This window comes from Mesoplodon mirus (genome assembly GCF_964341445.2).
Source record: "Mesoplodon mirus genome assembly, chromosome: 10".
Taxonomy (NCBI): Eukaryota; Metazoa; Chordata; class Mammalia; order Artiodactyla; family Ziphiidae; genus Mesoplodon; species Mesoplodon mirus.
Window position 1 is genome coordinate 97,324,856 of NC_138986.1, and position 24,496 is coordinate 97,349,351.

The 24,496-nt window shown below is 40.7% G+C and overlaps 3 protein-coding genes across 10 annotated transcripts in view; 2 read left to right on the forward strand and 1 right to left on the reverse strand.

Annotated features, from left to right (window-relative positions):
- IBTK (inhibitor of Bruton tyrosine kinase) overlaps positions 1 to 8,963 on the reverse strand; it is a 187,490-nt gene extending 178,527 nt beyond the window's left edge. For 4 of the 6 annotated variants that reach the window (XM_082633402.1, XM_082633397.1, XM_082633399.1 and 1 more), the window contains exon 1: positions 8,879 to 8,963. The gene's annotated coding sequence lies outside the window, so the exon portion shown is untranslated. The remainder of the gene's footprint in view (positions 1 to 8,878) is intronic. The other 2 variants (XM_082633403.1, XM_082633401.1) reach the window with 2 other exon arrangements.
- Positions 8,814 to 10,244, forward strand: LOC309810987 (uncharacterized protein; the record flags this gene model as incomplete). 3 transcript variants are annotated; one of them, XM_082633419.1, is made up of 2 exons in its annotated part: positions 8,814 to 9,176; positions 9,883 to 10,244. In XM_082633419.1, exons 1-2 carry the CDS (start codon positions 8,843 to 8,845, stop codon positions 10,242 to 10,244), a joined length of 696 nt encoding a protein of 231 aa, XP_082489545.1. In that variant the 5' UTR covers positions 8,814 to 8,842. The 3 variants fall into 3 exon arrangements, with proteins under 3 accessions (XP_082489545.1, XP_082489546.1, XP_082489547.1); XM_082633420.1 differs by having other exon boundaries at positions 8,814 to 9,130; XM_082633421.1 differs by lacking the exon at positions 8,814 to 9,176 and adding an exon at positions 9,183 to 9,718.
- TPBG (trophoblast glycoprotein) lies at positions 10,154 to 12,210 on the forward strand. Its single transcript, XM_082633418.1, has one exon. It carries the CDS (start codon positions 10,251 to 10,253, stop codon positions 11,508 to 11,510), a length of 1,260 nt encoding a protein of 419 aa, XP_082489544.1. The 5' UTR covers positions 10,154 to 10,250; the 3' UTR covers positions 11,511 to 12,210.
- Positions 12,211 to 24,496: the final 12,286 nt, after the last annotated feature.

Consider the following 24,496-nt stretch of genomic DNA (forward strand, 5'->3'; position numbering starts at 1 on the left):
ACTGAGTTTGGAGGTGGTTAATTACACAGCAATAGGTAGCTAATAAACAGTCTAGTGAACACCATCTGCCCATTATTACCCTAAGAATGAAGAATCTCTGAGTCTCATTGTTCAATTAAACATAGTGCAGAACAATGTGTAGTGTTCAGTTATTTGTGAAAAGGAATTTGCATACACGTGCATAAGATCTAACTGGAAAGATATACACAGAAACCTGAAAAAAGTCGGCTGTCTATGGAGACGTTAACTGGATAGCTGAGGGACAGGATTGGAAGGAGATTTCCCCTTGTATTACCTTCCTGCCACTTTTGAATTTTCAACTGTTTAAATGCATTATATATTTCAAAAAAGAAATTATTTTTAAAAACTGAGGCTACTCATAGAGCTCCAAATTCTTCTAGCATCTAATAAAGCAGAAAAAATTCTGAAATCAGTTAAATTTTTCTTCCCTCGCCCAGTGCCAATTTTGCTTAGATAATTGTAGGATTCTTTACTATTTCCTTAAATCAGGAGTTTCAATGATGTTTGTCTAGGTGTAGAACTCTAATTTATTATTATTTCTTCATAGCTAGAATATATATGTAAAGAACTCTTAAAACTCAATTGTAGGGCTTCCCTGGTGGCTCAGTGGTTGAGAGTCCGCCTGCCGATGCAGGGGATGCGGGTTTGTGCCCCGGTCCCACATGCCGCGGAGCGGCTGGGCCCGTGAGCCATGGCCGCTGAGCCTGTGCGTCCAAAGCCTGTGCTCCTCAACGGGAGAAGCCACAACAGTGAGAGGCCCGCATACCGCAAAAAAAAAAAAAAAAAAAAAAAAAAAAACCACCTCAATTGTAAGAAGATAAATGGCTCAATAAAAATGGACAAATGAATTGATCAGACACTTCATGAAAGAAGATACACAGGTAGCAAATACACACATTAAAAGATGCTCAACATCATAGCAACAACTAAAAGCAAAATTAGATACCACTACACGTTTTAGAATATCTAAAGTTAAAAAAAATCTAACGATATCAAGTGTTGGAAGGATGTGGAGCAACTGGAAGTCTTCTTCACTGAGGGGAGAATTGTAAAATGGTATAACCACTTTGGAAACTAGTTTGGCATTCCTGAAAAAGTTAAAAATGAATCTACCATATGACCTATCCATTCCACCTCTTGATATTTACCCAAGAGAAATGAAAGCATTTGCCCAAAGACTTGAATGTGAATGTTTATCGCAGCTTCATATGTGATAGCCCCAAACTGGGAAAAGTTCAAATGTCCATCAATAGGTAAAGGGATAAACAAATTGTCCTATATCTACATCATAGCATACTACTTAGTAAAGAAATGAAAATCAATTATTGATACTCATAACAACATGTATAAATCCCAAATTAATTATGCTGAGTGAAAAGAAGCCAGATAAAAAAGAGCACATACTGTATGATTCCATTTACATAAAATTCTAGAAAATTCAAACTAATCTATAGTGACAGAAATCAAATTAATGGTTGCCTGGGCATGGGTTGGGGTGAGGGTGACATGTGGATAGAGAGATTATAAAAGGTCATGAGAAAACTTTTCAGGGTTATATGTCAATTTTCTTGAATGATGGTTTCAAGAATGTGTGTATATGTCAAAACTTATCAATTTGTTCACTTTAATTATATACAAAAGAAAACTGAAAAAGAAACCAAATATTAGGATTTGTAAAGCTGAGTAGTAGACACAAGCTTTTGTTATACAATCCTCTGTTGTTATGTGTTTTCTATATTTAATAACAAAATATTTTAATTCAATTAAAAAAGAAAACTAGATTTCCCACACTTGAGTTAATTGATTTAATAAACTGATGGAAACAATAAGTTTCCATGAAAACAAGGCTTTTGTCTGATTAATTCACCATTGCATCCTCAGTTCTCAGGACAGTGCCTAGAAGCACTTATGCCCTCCAAAGTTAATTAATCTAACAAATAATGAATAAACTCAATTTATTCATAACTACTGATTATTTTCTTATTTTAAGGAAGATTTCCAATTCCTTAGATTAAAGTTTCAAAGTTATGGAACAATTTTAATGATTGCCTGTACTGTGGAGGGTGCCAAGAGAATAGGAAACCTTCAGTATATACATAATTGCTTGTATTCAGGCAGCTTGCAACACCAAAGCCCTACTACTTGTTGATGGGTGGTACCCTGATTATTGAACACTTACTGGTCAGTGGCTGTGCCATACTAGTTGTAACCTATTTTGAATATCACGTCTTTGCAAATGTCATCACACCAATATTTTGTGGGTTCAAGTACCTCCTGATGTCACACATTCCTCCAGCAGGCTTTTGTTCAAGTTCAATAATAGGGATCCTCTGACATGCCCTTTGCACCCAACTCCTTTATTCTACCATTTTAAATGAATTAAAATATTTTGTTATTAAATATAGAAAACACATACTCAACACCCACCCACTGTTCAGGCCATATGATTTGATGCTGGCTTGATTTTGTCTCTCTAGTTAAACTCTTTAACTTCATTCTTTTTTTCACTGCCAAGGTAATGTGGTAAAATTCTATTCCAAAATACACAATATTTTCAGCCTTCTCTTCCTGGACTTTTATATGGGGAGCTAAACCAGATCTGATAAATATTCACTTATTGGCTTTGAATATTTCAAGCAGCGCTAGCAGGCAACTTACTGACCTATGTGCTTTAGCTCACTGGATAAGACTTGTAAAACAGATTAGAGACACCTGGGTCATATATCTGAGCTTTGGCCCAAGTCTATCTGCTGAACCTCTGCCATGGACATGCAATAGATTGCCTGTCAATGTGCCAGGATTAGAAAATTTTTAAGGAAAATTTCTGGCTTTGGCGGTGGCTCTGTTTGGAAGACAAAGTGAATTCCATACAAAAAAGCCACATTAGTAAACATTTATTGAACTGTATTAAATTTAATTGAAATTAATTAAATTTGGATGGTAGCTACAATTGCAACTGTTCCCATTGCTTGGCTGAATTCCAGTTTTGGTTTAGAACCCAATTTGGGCAAGGACTAGAGAAATGGAAAATCTTCAGTGTCAACTTCAAAGTTGAATTAATTTACATTAGAAAAGGAGTATTAGGTAACACTGCTGATTTAAATATTTATGACAATTTCTTTTGAAAAGACAATAATTTCAACCAAATAAGCCAGGTCTTCTTCAAGCAAATAAATTCACTGTTCCATCCTTTACTCTAGGTATTTTTCAGCTTCCTTACAGTCAAACTTGACTCTTCAATCTAGGGTTATTAGGATTTCTCTTGGGCATCATTTAAAATAGAGAAACTATTATGTTACATGTTTTAGAATTATAAATGCCTGTATTCTTGCCTCCATATTGAATAAATCACCAAGATTTATAGATTCTACCTCTTAAGTATCTATACAGGTTACTTTCAAACTTTTTAAAACAAGTATTTTAAAAGCCCCTTTATATAAAGCATACCTTCACACAAAATTTAAAATATATATTATACCAACTATAATATAAGAGAGAAATAAAAGGAGCATAATTAAATGTTAACTAACATGTAGTATAACATATAAATAACTATACTAGACGATCTAATGAAGTAGTAATTCACTTCCACCTACTTATAAACAGGCTAGGATTTAAGAGAAATTAGACTAAGATTCAAATGAATAGTGAAAAGATAATAGTTTGTCTTTACATTAGACATTTTGAAATAAGAATTACTGTAAATGCAATAAATACAAATGCACACTGATACAGTTGGGTTGTATTACTGTCTCAAATAGCATGAGTGGCATAGCTGTAAGAGATAAAATTTTGGTAGAGTCCCAAACAAAACAATATTTTTTCTTCAATGAACATGGTAGCTGCATTCCTGGAAAATTCAGTGTATATTAAAACCATTTTATAACTATTTGCAATTTAAATGTAGAATGGAGTTGTTTCTAGGCTGAGATGATTATAATCAGGTTTTTCACCTAAAAGAATGCCTAGATGGATACTTGAAAGTCATGTGGGAAGCAGCATAATTTTTCATTGTATGATATTGTCTCTCTAATTGCAGGATAGCTAACATCCCTGTCCTCTACACACTAAAGGCCAAGTAGCTCTCCCCAATGATTGTGGCAACAGAAAATGCCTCCACAAATATCCAAAATGCCCACTAGGGGCAGTGTCACCCTGTTGAGAACCACTGGTCTATATAATCTGTTCCTGCCTTGTCAATCTTTTAACACTGCTTTAGTTTAGTTCTTCAACAGGCATCACTTGGATCTCCCAATTTCTCTCCCTGCCCTCAGTCTCTCTGCCTATAACTTACCCTTCAAACAGATTGCAGAGGTGATCTTTGTAAAATGCACATCTGATCACGTCGTTCCCCTGCTAAATATCTTCACAGGCTCCCCAGCTCTATAGGATGAAATCAAGCTTTTTCCAATAGAGGGCAGTAATCTGATCCCACCGTGTTTCAAATCTGGCCTTGTACCACTCTCTCCAATGCGTGCTGTGCTCTTCCCCATGTAGTCTCTAAACCTGAACAAGTTCTCTAAGTCTTTTCACCAACTTGCCAATCTTTTGTCTAACAAGTTCCTACTAATACTTCAAAATGCAATTCACGCATTACTTGCCCCATGAAGTCTTCTCTAGTCTCCCCACTCCACCACGACCCTTGCAGTCACCATGTTTTGTAACTGTTAGGTAATCTGCCTTCACCACTAGACTGTGAGTTATCTGAAGGCAGGGATTTTTATCCTATTTACCTCTGTACCCCAAGAACATCAAATAGGTGGAGGGCATACAGTAACGACTTAAAAAGTTAAATACACTTAAAGTTGAATAATCCTGTAATGTTCACTATTTGGAAAGTTCTGCAGATTGCTATATAATTGTTTTATTTACGTTTCAAGGTTTTCTCATCCTTGAAGAATCACATATTTACATCCAGTTTAATCTTTCCAATTTTACAGCCTTTTAGCTTGTTCTTTCTTTAGTATTTATTTAATTTCTATAAATCCTGAAATGTCTTCGCTATATTTTCTTTTACTAGCTCCAACCCCCATTGTACTGACTCATGAAACAAATATGTCCTTCTCAACCCATTCCCTAGTTAATATTTTACTTAGTTTATGTATCTCAGACAAGAAGCTTATTTCTTTCACAAATGATTTGAAATCAGCACATGAGAAGAGTTTTCTTTTTAATCATTAGCAATTAAAATATATTTTCCCTCCCTGGGCTTCCCTGGTGGCGCAGTGGTTGAGAGTCCACCTGCCGATGCAGGGGACGCGGGTTTGTGCCCCGGTCCTGGAGGATCCCACATGCCGCGGAGTGGCTGGGCTTGTGAGCCATGGCCGCTGGGCCTGCGCGTCTGGAGCCTGTGCTCCGCAACGGGAGAGGCCACGGCAGTGAGAGGCCCGCATACCACAAAAAAAATATATATATATATATTTTTCCCCCCAAATTTACTGTCAAGTTGATTGTTCCGGTTTTAAGTGTTGGTTCATGGTTTTACGACATGTGTGTTCGACATTCACCAATGTTTGATTTTGTTTTAGAAATTTTTTAGACTTGAGAGTGTTCACCTTTATCAACTCCTTTGCTAATTTAAGGCAGAGACCAAAATTAACTAGTCTTAAATAACCTTGATGTTTGTCCATGCTGCACCACATGGTTTCTCTCTTCCAGTTAATATGAGGGTAGCCATAATCGCCCATCATTTAAAAATATACATTATTCCTTGCCTTTCCAGGATTTAGCAGCAATATCTCAAAAATTTACTAATGACTCTCCTTTGGGTCATTAGAAGAAAAACGGTTCCTATAGGAACAATGTGCTAAATAAATAGTAGTGCAGAGACATTTTCCTGGAGGCTACAAAATGACCTATGAAATACACTAGATTGTTTCTTCTCCATTAGGACATTCAGATCCTTCTTTTATTTTATTTTGGAATGGAAGAATAAATGGGGGAAAATGTGCTCTGAAATGCTCTGTTCTGCTTTAGAGCATGTAAATAGCATCATGCACAAAAAAATTTTCAAGCTGTCAAGAGTAAAGCAAGTATGATAATTCTGGATAATGAGATGCTGAAGACAATCAAAATAGAACTGATCCTAGTAAGCTTTTCTCACTTGAAGGAAACTTCTTTAAAAAGTAGTTACTGATCTTAATGTCTTTCAATAGGGCAGTTAAAAAATGTGGTAAAACAATCCACAGTACAGAATATTTTGCAGTCTATAAAATAAAGAAGAAAGCATACCTATATGTATGGACACAGAATGATATATGGTTGTTTTAAAAACTAAAAAAATCATGAATAATACATATACTATGATCCCATTCATGTAAAAAATAGCAAAAACAGAAGTAAAATATGTACAAAGAGAGAGACTGGAAAGATACACATATTCAACTGCATTCAATGTTCTGCACTGAAAGCTCTTGTTTCTGTGTTTCTTCCACCAGGTTATGAACTCCTTTGTCAGCAGACCAAATACAGGATGCCAGGTTAAGTTAGAATTTCAGGTAAAGAACAAAATTTTTTAGTGTAAGTACATCCCAAATACTGCGTGGGACATATTCATACTAAAATATCATTCACTGTGTACCTGAAATTCAAGTTTAGCTGAGTGTCCTGTATTTTTACTTGCTAAATCTGGCAATTCTACTTGAAGGAGACCTTAGACTATTCATCCTTGGATTCCTATCACTAACACAGTTACAGGGATATGGTGGGTGCACAATAAATGGCGAGAGGGCGAGTAATTAAGAAGAACACAATAATAACAGGCAACTTTGCCTGTTCTCTCAATTCTCATGGAAATGCCATAACGTTTTATTAGTGGTCCTATTTTACAGATTAAGAAACAGAGGTATACAGAAGCCACACAATGAGTAAGTGGTGGAGCTAAAAATGACCCCAAATTTCTGAGTCCTGATTCAGCAGCCATAACCAACTGCCAGCTGCAGAAAGTACAAGAAAATCAGGAGAAAGAGAACCAGGGGAGAGGCTTTGGTTCTGCCTAAGTGGTACAGACTAGGACTTTGCACAAACTCCTCAATTTTACCTAGAGGCAGAATGTGAGATATTTACGAAAAGCAGACAAATCTGGGCCTGGTCCCTACCTCCACCACACATTAGAACAAGTTATATAATTTATTCCTGCCTCAGTTTTTCTCCTCTTTAAAACTGCAGTGAGAGAACCTACCTGAGTACTGATGGGAAGAACAAAAGAGATAATTTCTGTAAAGTGATCAGCACAGGGATTGGCAAGTAAAGGACACTGTCAATGCTAGCTATCCTCAGTTCAGAGCCGCAGTTTTTTCATTTGTAAAACAGAATAATAACACGAATAACAAGACAATAGTACTAATGGTATCTATATTGCCGAGTTGACTCTAAGATTGGATGAAAATGTATCTTTCTAAATTCTAAAGTGCTTCTCACTCTCCTAAACAGAGCAGAACCAGAATTAATATCATGCCAGAGCATTACTACAGTTTTTTTTCCCATGAGTAATTAATTTTGTTTAAAAATTATCATACAGTAAAACTGATTCTTTTCGGTGTACAAAGTTCTATGAATTTTGACACATGTATAGATTTATGTAACCACCACCACCATCGGGATAGAGAACATCACTACAGCTTTTCATATTCTTTTGTCAAAGTGTTTCACATTCGTGTTAAAAAACACTTTTAAAAACAAGAAAGAGATTTAGATAAACGTGCTGAAGATACAAGTGAACAAAACTGGCCTTTTGCACAAATGGTTGCATCCTCCAACCCCTCCAGGTCTTGTCTGGGTCATTTTGGCTATTGGCTCTGCAGACTATCTCTTCCCATAAAAGTAATAAGGAATCAACTTGAGAGTTGGGGTCTTTTTTCACACTAAAGGCACACGTCACAGGCACAAACTTCGGCATTCTTTATTCGATCCTTTTCCTATTACCAGACCTTAATTTCCCCAAACTGTTTTCTCTAATTGCCATTTTCTTTCTAAAACGAACAAGCCTTGAATAACCAGCACCTTCTCATCTTTTCAGGGAAATTATTTGATCGGGAGAAGGAGATACAGAGTCATTGAGAGAGCAAGGATTGAGCTTGCAGGACCCCAAACCTCTCCGATGTAACAAATCCCCCCTATACTCAGTCATTGAGTCTCCTTTCCCGACTTCAGCCTCTCGGTTCCCTGCCTACCTGGCGCCTCCTGGGGCGTTAGACATTGGTACCAAACTTCTGCTCTCCCCAGGCGGCCTCCCTCCCACTCCCACCCCGTGAGCTCTCCCATCTTAAGTGACTTGCACTGACACATCGCTGTCACATCTGGTGAGCGGGGCGGGTCCGCTTTCCGGGTGACTCACGTCCTCTCTGTATGCCTTTTGTTTCTAGGACGCTTTGGCGGCCGTTTTTTTCCTTCTGCTTTTAATTTGGGGAAGGGAAAAGCTCATGAATCAAGAGTGAATCTCTTCTCCACCAATCTTTTCCCCCCCTTCTTCTTAAAGTTAGCTGTCTCGCTTCACAAGTTCCGTAACTTATCCGGAGAAGCGCGGGGGCGGGACAGGTAGGGACGCGTTAATTACACCTAAATCTGAAGTTGGCAGTCTAATGCTATCACTTTGGTGGGAAGACTCGCGAAACTCCCTTGCAGGCTGCTGGGCGTTTTACCGCTGCCGCCGTGCGTTGTCAGCTCCCTTCTTTACGCTGCTGCTTCGCGTTGCTCTGTCACGCCTCAATCTACCCGGTTACTGCCATAAATGCCCGAATCAGGACGAATTCCACGAGATTCACCAGCGGTTTTGTTCCTGTCCAAGGTAAGTCCAGCATGAAAAACGAGGAACCACCACAGGATGTCGGGGAAGGGGGAGAAGAAGGGATTCCCTCACCTTTTCCGGTGCATTCCTCGTCAGTTTCCACCAGGAGGAGGTGCGCAGCGCAGACTCCCCCCTCGCCTCCTTTATTCAATCCCCCCACCGAGGTCCGCGGAGGCTGGCCGCGCGGCCGGAGCAGCCACTCCGGCAGGCCTGCCCTCCTCCGCCCCCCGGATTGGTTTTTCCCAGCTGCGGAGGTTGGGCCTGGGGCTGGGGTGCGAGGAGAGTCGGCACGCAGCTCGGACCCGAGAAGTCCCCGCGACTCTGGTGGGACTGGGAGTTGTCTCGGGAGGTGGCGGGCGGGCGCGCGGAGGTGAGAGGTGGGGAGCCAGCGGAGAAGGCGGGTCCGGGGCCCCTCCCCGCCCTCGGGCAGGAGAGGAGCGCAGGTCCGGGTTCCGCCGTCGCTTTGTTCGCGGCCTCTCCCCTCCCTTTCGGAGATGACTGGAACGCCCTCGGATCCGAGGGGCTGGCGGGGGCGCGGGCTTGGCGCCAGCTATACGCTCCTCCACTTAATCCAAGAGGGTTCTGAGAGATGAAAATACTCCTGTAACATGAAACTTCCCTCTCATCCTCACCTGGGCTGGGAGGAGAAGTCCGGGCGGGGGGCGGGGACCCCGGAAGGCAGGTCGTCTGCGGAGACGGTGGGGGGAAGGACCTGGGAGAGTGAGAAGTTTGGCCGGGAGGCGCTGGGGATTAGGCGAGAAGTTCGATGCGGGGGAGCGGGGCGGGGGGCGGGGGGACGAGTCGGATCGGGAAAGGAGGAGGGCGGGAGCTGCAAGGGTATATATAGTAGGGGCCGCAGCAGAAGGAAGCCTTTGCGCTCCGGCATCTCGGGTCGCGCGCCCCTCTCCCGGGGTACGGATCTGCGTGGCGCAATGGAGGAGGCGAGGCTCGGACGGGCTTAAAGGAGGGAGGTCTCGGGTGCCGAGTGGGGACGACTTGGCTGGCAGAGGCCGGTTCCTGCACTCGGGGAGCTGCGGGCGCCGCTGCTCCTCACGCTTCTCTCCCGCTTGTCCCAGGTCGCGCCGCGGATCCTGCGCGAGGCGCCAACAAAAGAGGCGAGGAGGTGCCACCCGGGGGCGGCTGCTGGAAGAGGCGCGGAAGGAGGAGCGCGGCGCTGAGCGTCCCGACCCGCCGTGCGTACTTTCTGGAGGGAAGGGGCCGGGGACTCGGCCCCGGGAGGGGGAGGCCCGGCGGCGAGGGGTTTAGCCAAGTTCCTGCGGCGGCGGCGGCGGCGGCGGCGGCGGCGGCGGCGGCCCTCCTCAGCTTCCACAAGACGAAAGTTTTCTCCAGACGCTTCCGGCTGGCCCGCGCCCTCCGGGCCCAACCTCCCGAACCTTCGGAGCGGGCAGCGTCCCAGCCCAGCTCCGGGGAGACCTGAGCCGCGATGCCTGGGGGGTGCTCCCGGGGCCCCGCCGCCGGGGACGGGAGGCTGCGGCTGGCGCGGCTGGCGCTGGTCCTCCTGGGCTGGGTCTCGTCGTCCTCCCTCCCCTCCTCTGCGTCCTCGTCCGCCTCCTCGGCGTTCCCGGTCTTCGCGGCGTCCGCCCAGCCCCAGCTGCCGGACCGATGCCCCCCGGCGTGCGAGTGCTCCGAGGCGGCGCGCACCGTCAAGTGCGTGAACCGCAACCTGACCGAGGTGCCCGCGGACCTGCCCCCCTACGTGCGCAACCTCTTCCTCACCGGCAATCAGCTGGCAGTGCTCCCCGCCGGGGCCTTCGCCCGCCGGCCGCCGCTGGCCGAGCTGGCCGCTCTCAACCTCAGCGGCAGCCACCTGGAGGAGGTGCGCGCCGGCGCCTTCGAGCATCTGCCCAGCCTGCGCCAGCTCGACCTCAGCCACAACCCGCTGGCCGACCTCAGCCCCTTCGCCTTCTCGGGCGGCAACGCCAGCGTCGCGGCCCCCAGCCCCCTGGTGGAACTGATCCTGAACCGCATCGTGCCCCCTGCGGCCGAGCGGCAGAACCGGAGCTTTGAGGGTGCGGTGGCCGCGGCCCTGCGAGCGGGCCACGCGCTGCGCGGGCTGCGCCGCCTGGAGCTGGTCAGCAACCGCCTCCTCTACCTGCCCCGCGACGTCCTGACCCAGCTGCCCGGCCTCAGGCACCTGGACCTGCGCAACAACTCGCTGGTGAGCCTGACCTACGTGTCCTTCCGCAACCTGACACACCTGGAAAGCCTCCACCTGGAGAACAACGCCCTCAAGGTCCTGCACAACGGCACCCTGGCAGAGCTGCAAAGCCTGCCCCACGTCAGGGTCTTCCTGGACGACAATCCCTGGGTCTGTGACTGCCACATGGCGGACATGGTGGCCTGGCTCAAGGAGACAGAGGTAGTGCAGGGCAAAGCCAGGCTCACCTGTGCATTCCCGGAAAAAATGAGGAATCGGGTCCTCTTGGAACTCAACAGCTCCGACCTGGACTGTGACCCTATCCTTCCTCCATCCCTGCAGACGTCTTATGTCTTCCTGGGTATTGTTTTAGCCCTGATAGGCGCCATTTTCCTACTGGTTTTGTATTTGAACCGCAAAGGGATAAAAAAGTGGATGCATAACATCAGAGATGCCTGCAGGGATCACATGGAAGGGTATCATTACAGATATGAAATCAACGCGGACCCCAGGTTAACAAACCTCAGTTCTAATTCGGATGTCTGAGAACCACGCGAGGACAGCACAAGGACAGCTATGCATGAGATGTAGACTTCAGCTTCTGTCCTGTCCTAGGCTTGCTGCACCTCCACCCTCCACTGTAGCCGCCACTGACCTTGACTGAAAGCAGTGAAGGGCATCTGCTCCCTTCTTATGTAAAGTTTCTTGGTGTGTTCTGCTACTGTAAGACAAGGGACAACTGTGCTTAGTGTTTTATCCTCTCCCTTTTCTGGGAAATCAACACGTCTGGAGGGATGTTTTCAAGTTTCAGCATGAACATGGCCTCCTGGCTGTCTGTTTCTCTTAGTACAGTTCAAGGTTATCAAGTGTACTCCCACAGATAGCATTCAACAAAAGCTGCCTCAACTTTTTTGAGAAAAAGACATATTTCATAAATATCAGTTTTATTCTCATGTACCAAAATTGTGGAGAGAATGATTGCATTCCATAAACTGCCCGCAGACCTTAGCAAGCTCTTCAAAGTAACTCCATAGCACACAGGAGCGCCTGCGTCTGAGAGCATGCTTACATTTTCCTGTTCTGCATTATTACAAAAAATAACTTGCAACTTCAGATAACTTCTTTGACAAGTTACTTTTTTGATTGCAGTTTATATGAAACTGGGCTGACGTTCTTTTATAAACTGCATCGAGATCCAGCAAACTAAATTGTTCAAAAAAAAATTCAATAAAGATTCTTAAAAGAATTACAGTTGTGTTCAAGTTTCCTATTTGAAAAAAGATTAGGGGCAGTGATATTAAATGGTCTTGGTTCTGATGATAATTAAGGTATTAGTTATTATAGCTGAGAATGAAACGGGAGCAGTGTCTTATACAGACAGACTTTGGAGATAGTTTGGAGATGGTGGATCCTTTCAGGGTTTACATAGAGAATTTGAATATTCATGTGAAAGTTAATGCTATTCATTAAACAATTTTGTAAAAGCATTATAAAGTTGGTAAGAGGGAGAGTTTTGTATGATAAGCAGTTCACAGTGTGGGGCTTTTTGTAGACTAAGTTGTTAGGACAGGACAAAATTATTTATGTAATAAAACTCTCCACGTGAAATGGTTCTGTGCATTTTTCGAGCAGAGTACGAAACAAATATAATGCAAATAAATGTATGAAAATGAAGTGTCTTAAGACACAGAATATTCTAAAATAAAAGATTTCGAAGAGTAACTTTAAAAAGTTATAAGGTCATAATGTAAATTGGAACTTAGATTTTCCTGAGAATATATTTTTTTAATGCTTAAAATGGAACCTATAGGGTTGATAGTTTGATTATCAGAGACTCTGCTAATGTGTTTAAAAAATAATTGTTATGATAGGATATGAATTTGAGGAAATAACCAGAGATAACTGTCTAGGTTTACAAACGAGTGTCTCAACTAATCATAGGTTCTTATGTTCAGTTCAGCACTTAAGAATTTGGGGACATTTTGATTTTGGCTAACCTCTATGTTAGTATATACACCTTTGTGAAGAATAAATCACACTTAGGTGTAAATAAAAGCAATTGGTTAATCAAGTGATATTGTCAATAATAGACAAGATTTTTTTTTCAGAGTTTATTATTTGCCAAGTAAGTTTAAAAGTAAATTCCATTAATCTCTAAACTCTTATATAAAGTGACTTTTAATTTAGCCATTATTGCTTAATTTAAAGTGTAGGTAAACTTGTGTCAGTAGGTCTTAGGGCCCTTCTTTCCCTTTAAAATGATCATGTTCTGGAGTGTTTTATATTTGAAATAAAATTTAGGTTTCCATACTTTCATAAATGAAATAGGATTAGATAGTACTTTAGTTCTAGAAATCTTTTTTACAATAGAAGCATAGAAAGCTTTTCCCTCTTTGAGTTAAATTCAGAAGTTTTCAAAATAGAGCTAAAAATATCTGAATCTGTTCCTTGTTTAGATTAGATTAGACAGACAGAATATGTTGTTTTAATTTTAACTATATTAAGTTTCCTAAGGCTCATTTTATGAAATAGTATGCATTATTTTGGGGTTATACGTCAGATCCTATAATTACCTAAGAAAAGGTTAAATATATGGTACTTAATATTATTCCATTAAACATTTTAAGTGTTCACCAGGAATTCATAAACTGGCTGGCTGCCACTATTTCCTAAGGGTGATGCCAAAACATAGCCAAAAAATAGCGAAAACATCTAATAAATAAAAGCACACCATCTTAGGAATACACTGCCATTGGGCTTTCATTGGTAAGTCTGCTGATATTGTAGAAAACAACAAATTGTAATATTTATAGAGTCTCCGTTTGGAAGAATGATTTCTCCTTCATCATGTGACAATCTAACAGTTAAAAACTGAGCTCTATCTAACATCCGGGAAAGCGGTAGATTTGTCAGTCTAGCTTTTCTCATCATCAACTCACTGAAGCAGAATCTGTGATACAGTGAAGCCGAGTTTTTGACCATTAGGTGATGGCTTTTTTGAAATTTATGATTTCCTGCTTCTTTTTCAGCCCCTTGCTTCTTCCTTTGTATAAACTTCCCAATTTTATATCATATCACTGCTTGCTCTTCCCCAGTACATGGAAGTAGACATTGTTAAGGTAAAAAATGTTACTGCTTGAAAACATTTGTTATTGGGTAGTCATGATACTCGAAGTCTATAAGCTTATAAGGCATTCCGAGTTCCTTGGCAGATAGGTGCTATGTAAATCCAATAAGGATTATAGGCAAAAAGAAAATGGAAGTATTGCTTTAAGTGCACTTGTTTTAAACACTGTTCCTTAGTACCATTATGCATTGTTGATCCTAGAAACCTACACATAGTCCATTTTTCAAAATTATTTTGGTTGGTGATACATTTTATTACTCAGCTTAGCAAAGGTTTCAGCAGAAAACACCATTTATCCTTTATAAGTTTCATTTGAAGAAAGTTAGAAAAATACTTAAAAATTTAAGTACTTGATAAATCCCTCAATTTAAAAAGCTATTAAAATATCCAATAAATTTCAATTTAAAGTGGCAAGAATTTAGGCTAATACAGCTATTTGACCCTGAATTGTAACTCGCCCTTTTCAATGTAACAATTCAGTTTTAATATATGTATCATCAATTTTGCTGCCCCATGCGTCTCAATGGTGACCCATGAGGCACATTTATACCTTATAACTGATAGATCTTTCTTATAAAATAAGGATTCTTTGAAGCACATTTGATAACATTTTTTAAAGAAAAAAGAGCTACTTAAATTGATACTATCGATAATAGACAAGATTTTCTTTTTTTTTTTCCTCAGAGGTGGACAAAGGATTGGTTGAAATAAATGGTACATTCTTTTAAAATACCTTGATTGGCAGCAAATGTGGATTATGCTCATCTCAATATTTAATCGGAAATAAGTTACAGCTTTGTTTTCTGACTTTTTAATTAAAGTGGGTGGAAAAAAGAAGGTCCCAAATGAACTATGATTGTTTCCTTAGGGATTCCGTTCGACTCAGTCCCTTTTGGACTAATGTTCCAAATAGGAGGCTTACCTTCTTTAGGACATCAGAGGCTTTGCAGCTCTAGCTTGGGAATCTTTCCTATCATTTCTGCTGGTTTGCAAGTTAAAACCAGTTTGGCCCGTGCTTTCTTTCTGCTCCAAAATCCAGCCTTCAGAGAGCAGCACCCTGCAGTGAAGACAGACATTTTTCAGATGAGATTCAAGTTTCACTTTTACACTTGTGCAAGGATCTTTCACAGTAAAGGAGAGGGAAGGAGGAAATTATATTTCTAGATCATATATGAAAAATACCTTGATGTATTTTTAAAATCAGTAATACTGCAGCACTGCACTAGAAAATGATTAGTTTAAGAAAATATATTCTGTATTGTCTAGGTGATCCTGTCTTTTAGGAGGAGAAAAACAGCTCCTTGAGGATGTTTTGTACAGGTATTTTTCCATCCCTAGTAACGTTTGATTAAAAATGCAGGCTGGTTTTATGTTTTGTTTTATCTTAAAACATTTTAGCAGCTCTAATTTTGTCATGGGTTAAAAAAATCTAGATTTAATAACATTTAATATATGATTTATGTATTTTTGACAAGAAAAAGAATTCCTAGTATTTCAAAATTGGATGGGCTCTTAAATGTGTCAAGCCCAGTTTCCCATTCTACAAATGAAAACCTGGTAATTGTGACATGTTAAATAGCAACAACCAGGACTAGATCTCAGGGTTCCAGACTCCCTTTCTAGTTCTTTTTTTGCCACATGGTGGTATTGCTAATTACCTACCTTGAGACCTCTGAAATTCTCTTGTTTAATTTAAAAAAAGGCAATTGACGTGAATTTGTTTTATTGCTTTTGCTTTGTGCTCAAACATTCACTACATTTGTTTAAGATTCACTTTCAGTGCATTCAAAAAATTAGTGTCAGACCCCGGAATATGCTTACATAAAGTTCCTCTGAGTCCACAGTATGATAGGAAATATTTCGGAAATTTAATGGTGATATTTCTTTGGAAGAGAAAAAAACTCTGGAAAGCTGTGCGAGCCTGTGTAATTCTATCTTAAAAGATGAGTTAGGGCTTCCCTGGTGGCGGAGTGGTTGAGAGTCTGCCCGCCGATGCAGGGGACACGGGTTCGTGCCCCGGTCTGGGAGGATCCCACATGCCGCAGAGCGGCTGGTCCCGTGAGCCATGGCCGCTGAGCCTGCGCATCCGGAGCCTGTGCTCCGCAACGGGAGAGGCCACAACAGTGAGAGGCCCGCGTACCGCAAAAAAAAAAAAAAAAGAGAGAGATGAGTTAGCTCAGCTGGTGAGAACATCAAACAAATGAGACCAAGTTCACAGGCCATGAAGTCGGTCAGTCACCAGGTGAGCAGTCAGCTTTGCATGCTCTGTTTGGCTCTCCCGGCTGGCACCCACTCCGGGTGCAGGCTATCACCCATTCTCTGAGGACCGAGACCAAACAGGGAATCCAAATAGACGGAAATCCATCATCACCCTGGAAAACCAGTGGGCCGGCGGGCCACAGCCCTGCAGCTCTGCTGCTGTGCCAGTTCACTGTCTCTGCATATACAGGACCGAACTCATGGCAGTCCCTCTGTCCTGTAGCATGCATGCCACAGATCACAAAAGGTTTCTCATCCTATGTGAATTTTGAGAAAAATCTATCATCGGTGCCTTTTTGTGTGTCACGTGGGAAATTCATTAGGTTTGCTTGGCTATTGAAAATGAAAATGTGGTATAAGATTCAGGATCATGGTCACCATGTCACAAACCTGTATGTAAGTGTTTATAAAAACAGAAATGCAGTTTAGCTGACATTTTCTGATAATAGGATTTATTGGTGGTTCCCATTTGGACTTGGTGAATGTAAGGATACATTTGCTTTTAAGGAAGCCAAAGCTTAAAATATAACCAACTATAATATTTTTTGTGAAAAGTAAATATTTGAGAATATGTTTTCAAGAACCTGAAGATGTTATCAAGATAGGCTTTTTTAAAGTGGAAGTTTACAGTTCTCCTGACCTCCCTTTTGCCCCCTGCAGTCCTATTTGTACAACTTTGTGTTTTCTTCCCCTAAAGAGAACCATGATACATAACATTTCAAGGTGACGACTTGCACACAGGAGAACTGGACTGACTGAAACATCAGGTCAGTTTACAAACGTTCCTTTCTATGTGCAATGCAGATTCTCTGAGTTTGACAATACAGCTAGTTAAATGCCTTCAAGGAAGACTTTCATCTTTCAATTAGACACATTCTGTAGTTATTCTTATAGATCATGGCAAACACATGACTATCAAACATTTAAAGGACATATTTTTAAATTAACTCATGTTTCTCATAGATTATTTACAAATACAGTGGGGACAAACACCACGAATAATCCTATCACTAAGGAAAAGGGCCTTAATGTCGAGATAAACTGCTTGCTGTTGGCATCACGCTGTACCTGCCTTTCCACTCACAATGGTGTGATCATCCCCCCTACCATTAAAAACTATTTTAATAGTTTAAAGTACTGCAGACAATCACATATTTTACACACATAGGATGTTTCTTGCTAATGTTCTCATAAGCATTGTTATACCTACCTGTGTTTCTACGTCTCCCATATTTTTCCCTTAAAGTAGATCCTTGAATGAGAATTACTGCAGCAGAGGGTAATCTTTTTCTTCTAAACTCTAAAAATATTTTTGATGTCTATTTAAGAATATTAAATGTAGAACAACATCGTTCACTATATTGATTTTCTTAAACAAAGTGCTGAATGCTCTGTGGACAGGATTTTGAACAGAAAGAAACTTTAAGTTGCTAATTAACTTGTCACCGTTTTTGATCCACAAATGTCTACTCTCTGTTAAAATACCAAAAGTAGAAGATAGCTAAGTCCATAACCCAGTTATAAGAGTGTGTATGTGTGTGTTGCAGGGTTGGGAGAGGTGATATGGGGTGTGGAAGAACCTCTGGGAAACTAGTTACAAGTTAGCAAGCAGTTTTTAAGACAAACCTATGTTTTCCTGAATTCTATTCTCTTTTTAGATGATTTGTGTGTGTGTTCTTAGAATTAATTTACATTCATGCATGTGATCTAACTGTGCTAATCTTACTGTTAATCTGCTTTAAAATTTCAGTGAAGTCCTATGAACCATTTATTCAGTTCACTCAATAGATATTTATTCAATGCTTTGTATATACCAGACACTGTTGTTGCATTGGAGTAAAAAATGAGTTTCTGACATAAAATTGCTTCTGATCCAGTTGAGAGGATAAACAATGATAATAGCTAACGTTTTATTGAGTTCTTAGTATGAATCAGATACTAGACAAAACCCTTCACGTGTAAGATCTTATTCTCATTGGAAGAGAAAATTGAGGTTTAGAGATGCTAGGTGACTTGCCCAAGGACAACCAGGTAGCAAGAATGAGATGTGGGATTTTTTGGGGGGTCTGTTTCCAGGACCTGTGTTGTCAACCCCTGAGCTTCAGGAGCAATAAGATGTGAATGACTTTGTTATAGGGTAGAATGTGATAAAGCACTGCCAGAGATTCAAACTGTGTGATATGGGGTTCAAAGCAGGGAGAGAGCTTGTCTAAATTGGAAGATTCAGAAAATCGTTCATGGAGGATTGGCTTTTAAGATGATTTTGAAGAAGGGCCGATAGAGACAGTGGGTAGAAGAGAAAGCTCAGGACAGAGCATAAGCAAAGAGAATGGAGGCAATTAAAGACCAGGTGTGTTCTGGGAACAATAGCATTTGAAGCATGATGTTTATCAAGGAGAATAGTGGAGAGTGAGGCTAGAAAGATAAATCTGTAGTTACGATCAATAGTTTCTGTTTAATTCAGCGGCCAGTGGGGGAGTTATTGGAGGTCTATGAGCAGGGGAGTGATACGCATAGATGTGGTCATCCCCTAGTGGGTGAGATCCACATCCCCTCCCCAGATAAGTTTGGATATCAAGCCTGATGACACCACACATGCATAAAGAGGGTAGCAAAAGGTTTATTACTCCCATATGGGATTTTCTGGGAGGGTAGAGCTTGGCTTTGTTTTTCATTGTGATTAGGGGGTGGGACCAGAGTGAGAGTTGGGGTATCTGTGGTTTTAACTACCCAGCAGGTGCCAAGGGATGAAGCTCATGGGGCTTCTTATGAGCTTGCCCCAATGTGGGACAGAAAGTTGTGGGGGAAGGTATGGGCTTGAAAGCTGTCAGTACATCACAGATGAAATCAGACTCAATTATAATTCACCACTGATGTTTGACTGATGATGTGCTATGTCTCGTTTAATTGAGGTTGAACTTATTTAAGTAAGCTATTATGGCTCTCTGAGGCTTACAGCATGTGGCCATTAGTACGGTGAAAGCTCCATTGAATGTCTCATTCTAGAGTCTATGGTATGTGTTTTGAGAAGTGAAATGCATGCTTTGGTCACCATCAGTAATGTCTGGAACTCTGAAAGGGATAAGCAATGTCTTGAGGAGGCCTTTTATTTTGGCTCTAGTATGGGCAAACTTTATGTGGACCTTGATGTTTATCTTAGGTATCTACAGGGCAATCAACTCCTTGGATAAGGAGTTGTTGCCATTGGCCAGACTAAATGGACAGATAATTGGTAATGCTTCCAGATTCTGTAAAAACATGCACTTTGGACCAATTTTTGATCAAGCATTTTCCATCTCTAAGATGACTGCATGAAGTTTGGCCAGCTGTGCTGACCCTTGAATCTTGTCCTTGATCTAGGCTGACTTGGTTAGGTGGTGGATAGCAGCAGCTTGCTAGCAGGCTCCATCACATGTTATGGTGACCTTATCATGGATAAAGTAAAGTTCATCCTGAGTAATCTCACACACACACACACACACACACTCTCTCTCTCTCTCTCTCTCTCTCTCTCTCTCTCTCCAGGTGGCCAGCAGATCTCCCTGCTCTTTCCCCTTTGGAAACCATAAATTTGTTTTCTATGTCTGTGAGTCTGTTTCTGTTTTGTAAATAAGTTAATTTGCATCATTTTTTTAAGATTCCACATATAAGTGATATCATATGGTGTTTGTCTTTCTCTAACATACTTCACTTAGTATGGTAATCTCCAGGTCCATCCATGTTGCTGCAAATAGCATTATTTCATTCTTTTTAATGGCTCAGTGATATTCCATTGTATATATGTACCACATCTTCATTATCCATTCATCTGTTGATGGACATTTAGGTTGCTTCCATATCTTGCCTATTGTAAATAGTGCTGCTATGAACATTTGGGTGCATGTATCCTTTCAAATTAAAGTTTTCTCTGGATATATGCCCAGGAGCAGGATTGCAGGATCATATGGTAACTCTATTTTTAGTTTTTTAAGGAACCTTCATACTGTTCTCCATAGTGGCTGCACCAATTTACATTCCCACCAACAGTGTAGGAGGGTTCCCTGTTCTCCACACCCTCCCCAGCATTTATTATTTGTAGGCTTTTTGATGACGGCCATTCTAACCAGTGTGAGGTGATACCTCATTTTGGTTTTGACTTACATTTCCCTAATAATTAGTGATATTGAGCATCTTTTCATGTGCCTCTTGGCCAACTGTATGTCTTCTTTGGAGAGATATCTATTTGTTCTTCTGCCCATTTTTCAGTTGGGTTGTTTGTTATTTTGATATTGAGTTGTATGAGCTATTTGCAAATTTTGGAAATTAATCCCTTGTTGGTCGCATTGTTTGCAAATATTTTCTCCCATTCTGTGGGTTGTTTTGTTTATGGTTTCCTTTGCTGTGCAAAAACTTTTAAGCTTAATTAGGTCCCATTTGTTTATTTTTTGTTTTTGTTTCCATTACTTTACTAGACGGATCCAAAAATATGTTGCTTCAATTTATGTCTAAGAATGTCCTGCCTATTTTTTCCTCTAGAAGTTTTAGAGAATCCGGTCTTACATTTAGGTCTATAATCCATTTTGAGTTTATTTTGAATATGGTGTTAGAGAATGTTCTAATTTCATTGTTACATGTAGCTGTCCCGTTTTCCCAGCACCACTTATTGAAGAGACTATCTTTTAACCATTGTATATTTTTGCTTCCTTTGTCATAGATTGACCATAACTGCATGGGTTTATTTCTGGGCTTTCTATCCTGTTCCATTGATCTAGGTGTTTATTTTTGTACCAGTACTATACTATTTTGTTTTGTAGTATTGTCTGCAGTCAGGGAGCATGATTCCTCCATCTCCGTTCTTCTTTCTCAAGATGGTTTGGCTATTCAGGGTCTTTTGTGTTTCCATACAAACTAAAAATTTTTTGTTCCAGTTCTGTGAAAAATACCATTGATAATTTGATAGGGATTGTATTGAATCTGTAGATTGCCTTAGGTAGTATGGTAATTTTAACAATATTGATTCTTCCAATCCAAGATCACAGTACATCTTTCCATCTGCTTGTGTCATTATCAGTGTCTTTCATCAGTGTCTTATAATTTTCATAGTACAGGTTTTCTGCCTCCTTAGGTAGGTTTATTCCTACCTAAGGAGGCAAATGTATTGGGATCCCCAGCTATAATTGTTTAAATGTATTGGGATCCCCAGCTATAACTGTAACTTGGGCACCAGTATTGATTAAGGCCTTTAAGGCCAATGGGTGCATCTTAGCTGATGTTAAAATTAATTTAGAACCAGTGTTGTAGAGGCACAAAAGCCAATCAGTGCTCTGTTGGATAAATTATTTTAGTATATTCTGGATTCACAATTGGGTCAAATTGCTGAACTCTGTTTCATTTCTGATACCTCCCCCTATAGCAAAGTCCCCCATACCTATACTGGTTACTGGATATACTTTGGAGGGTTCTACTTTACTCTGCTCATATTTATAAGCTTCTTCCTACAGAGAGTCCCAACTCAGTACTGTCAGGGTTAGAGGCCCCTCCACGGTGATTACTGCTTTAATGGGTTGAGAGACACTGATCTTAAGTCAGTTTTGAAATAACTCTTTGGCATGTTGATAAATCTCTGCACTCAATAGAACCCATAGTCTTTGTTGGTCCATTTTGCAGTTATCCAACAGAGTAATGGCATCCTTGGCCCTTCAAAAAAATTTTTTAAGTATAGTTGACATGCAATATTGTATTAGTTTCAGGTATACTACATAGTGGTTTGACATTTATGTACATGACACACTTCTTTTTGGTTTGCCCAGATGTGAGGCAACAAATGGAGAGGGAGGAGTGGGGCTTGAAAGTATCAGAGAACAAACATCAAAAATGGAGTCAGACTCTTATTGTTTTGCTCCAGGAAGACTTGTCTGGCAGTGATGTAGGGAGACACAGAAGATACATGGCTGTTTCAATAGTTAAGGTAAGATGGTACTTTATATTAATTTTTATCTCACAAATCAAAAAGAAAAAGTTTCCCTGATCAAGTCTAAAGAAGGTGGCCACTATTTAGCGTGTCAATTCTTAGGGCCAGCTGGTTTTGACCTTTGAATGAATGAATGAATGAATGGAGGAGACTGGCTCTCTCTAACAGCCAGGGTACTTCATACTCTGTCCTTTCTTCATCTTTTCTATCCTTCGATTTGTGTTCTAATGAGAAATGAATTCACCAGAGAGACTGCTTGAGCAAATCTGCAATCTTAATAATTTAATACTGGCTAATCAAGTTAAGTGTTGGGTGGTATTATGTTCTAATAGTCCTAAGAGTAATTTGGTCACATACAGGTAGGGAGTTTTAAATTAGCTTTTTACTGTTAACTGCAGAGACATTTTGTATTATGTAAGAAGGTGCTTTGGCATCAAGTGCTATATTAACATTAAATTATTTTGTCCTCTTAATGGGAGAGTGTAGTAGGGACTATTTCATAGATGAGGAAACCGAGGCACTTTGGAAGTTAAATAATCTGCCCATTGTTCACATAGCTAGTAAGTGGTAGAGCTAAGATTTGCAAGCCAGGATCCTAGAATTTGAATCTGGCTCCAAAGTCCACTTCTTAACCACTGTGCTATATTGCTTCTCTTCTCACACGTACCATGATAATCACGATGCTATACATTCTTAGGGAAATTAAGACTATATATAACAGGTTTCTCTTTAACATGTATGGTATTTGGGGTTATGGATAAGTCACCAAATAATTTAATTTCAGTTTCAAAGTCCTTAGGTTTTCACTTTTTGATGTTAAAGTATAAACACAAAATCACTACATTTCAATGGTATTTAATGTATGTGAAGAAATGGTAAATATAAGGCCCCGAATAGGATATTGTATATGGACGAGAGCAATGTGAGAATTCCATTTGCAAATCTGAAATGGAAAAAAAAATCACAATAGCTTAAAAAAACAGCACTTTCTTTAAGACAAATAGTATCACTATTTTACTTTCAATATCTAGATGGGTTCATTGACTTCCTTTGTGGCTTTGAATCAGTTTTATGCGATTGGCTGCATCCATTCTGGGGAAATGTTTTCTACAAAGTGAAACTTAGTTTTGAAAATCAGTATAATAAGACCAATGTAGAGAAATCAGACAGTTCAAGCCTTCTCTTCAATGTTTGGACCTTAATTATCTGATCTGAGGTCTGTGTTTATCATTTGAATCAGAGTGGTTGTAAAATTCTCCCTGTTAGAGTTTAGAATAATTTATCCTGTCTTTTCAGCTTAATCTTGGCTGGACAGTTGTCCTCTGGGTGGAGAAACTGAGAACAAGTGCTCCTGCCCTTCTTGTGTATCTTCCAGGGTGTTAATCCCACTGTTCTCAGCAAGGCCCAGCTTCAGGGATTCCTCTGCTGTCTACATAAACCCTCCCTGACGTGCGCTGTGATGAGGATATTTTTCAAGCTGTCTGCATCTTCGTGTACAAACCAGCTTATTTTAACTGACTCTGTTGGTCGCATCAGCAAAATAACCTCTCCGTTCAAAGAAACAACTTTTCCAATTAAATTGACATTTAGAATAAATACAAAATGCATTTTTAGGTTGCCTCTTCTTCCCCTACACTTGACTGTTTTGCTTGTGCAGGTTGCCACAGTGTTAGCCAGATGATCTTTAATAAAAGATATAGCAACATAAATAAAAAGCAAAGAACCATTAAATCAGATTTTTCCATATGTCTCATCTACCCCCTGGAGGGAGGTAAGTTGCTTTTTCCTTGGGAAAGCCTCACTCAATCCTATGACTTTGTGTTCAGAAAAAATGGCATTTAACTAAACACAGTCAGCAATGTTGACGCTTAGGATGTTTGACGATTTGTTACTATCCCTTCTTTGGCTTGAGAAACTCAATATGCAGCCAACATTTTGCCAAGAGAAATGAGTGCAGAGAGTTGATGGTACTTGACTGGATGGAATTAGTTTGGGCCCATCTTCAAACTGAATCGAGTTCCAAGCTGGGTTGAGGCTTAACTCAAGAGGACTTTCCTAATGGCCTGACCAGCTCCAAAGGCTCTGGCAGTACCATAGTCTGCAGGGTAGATCGAGTGCATTAATTTGGATTAGGCTTAGTTGTCAATGGCGGAAAACTCAGTAGAAGTAAATTTACTTCTTTATCTTACAAGTTCG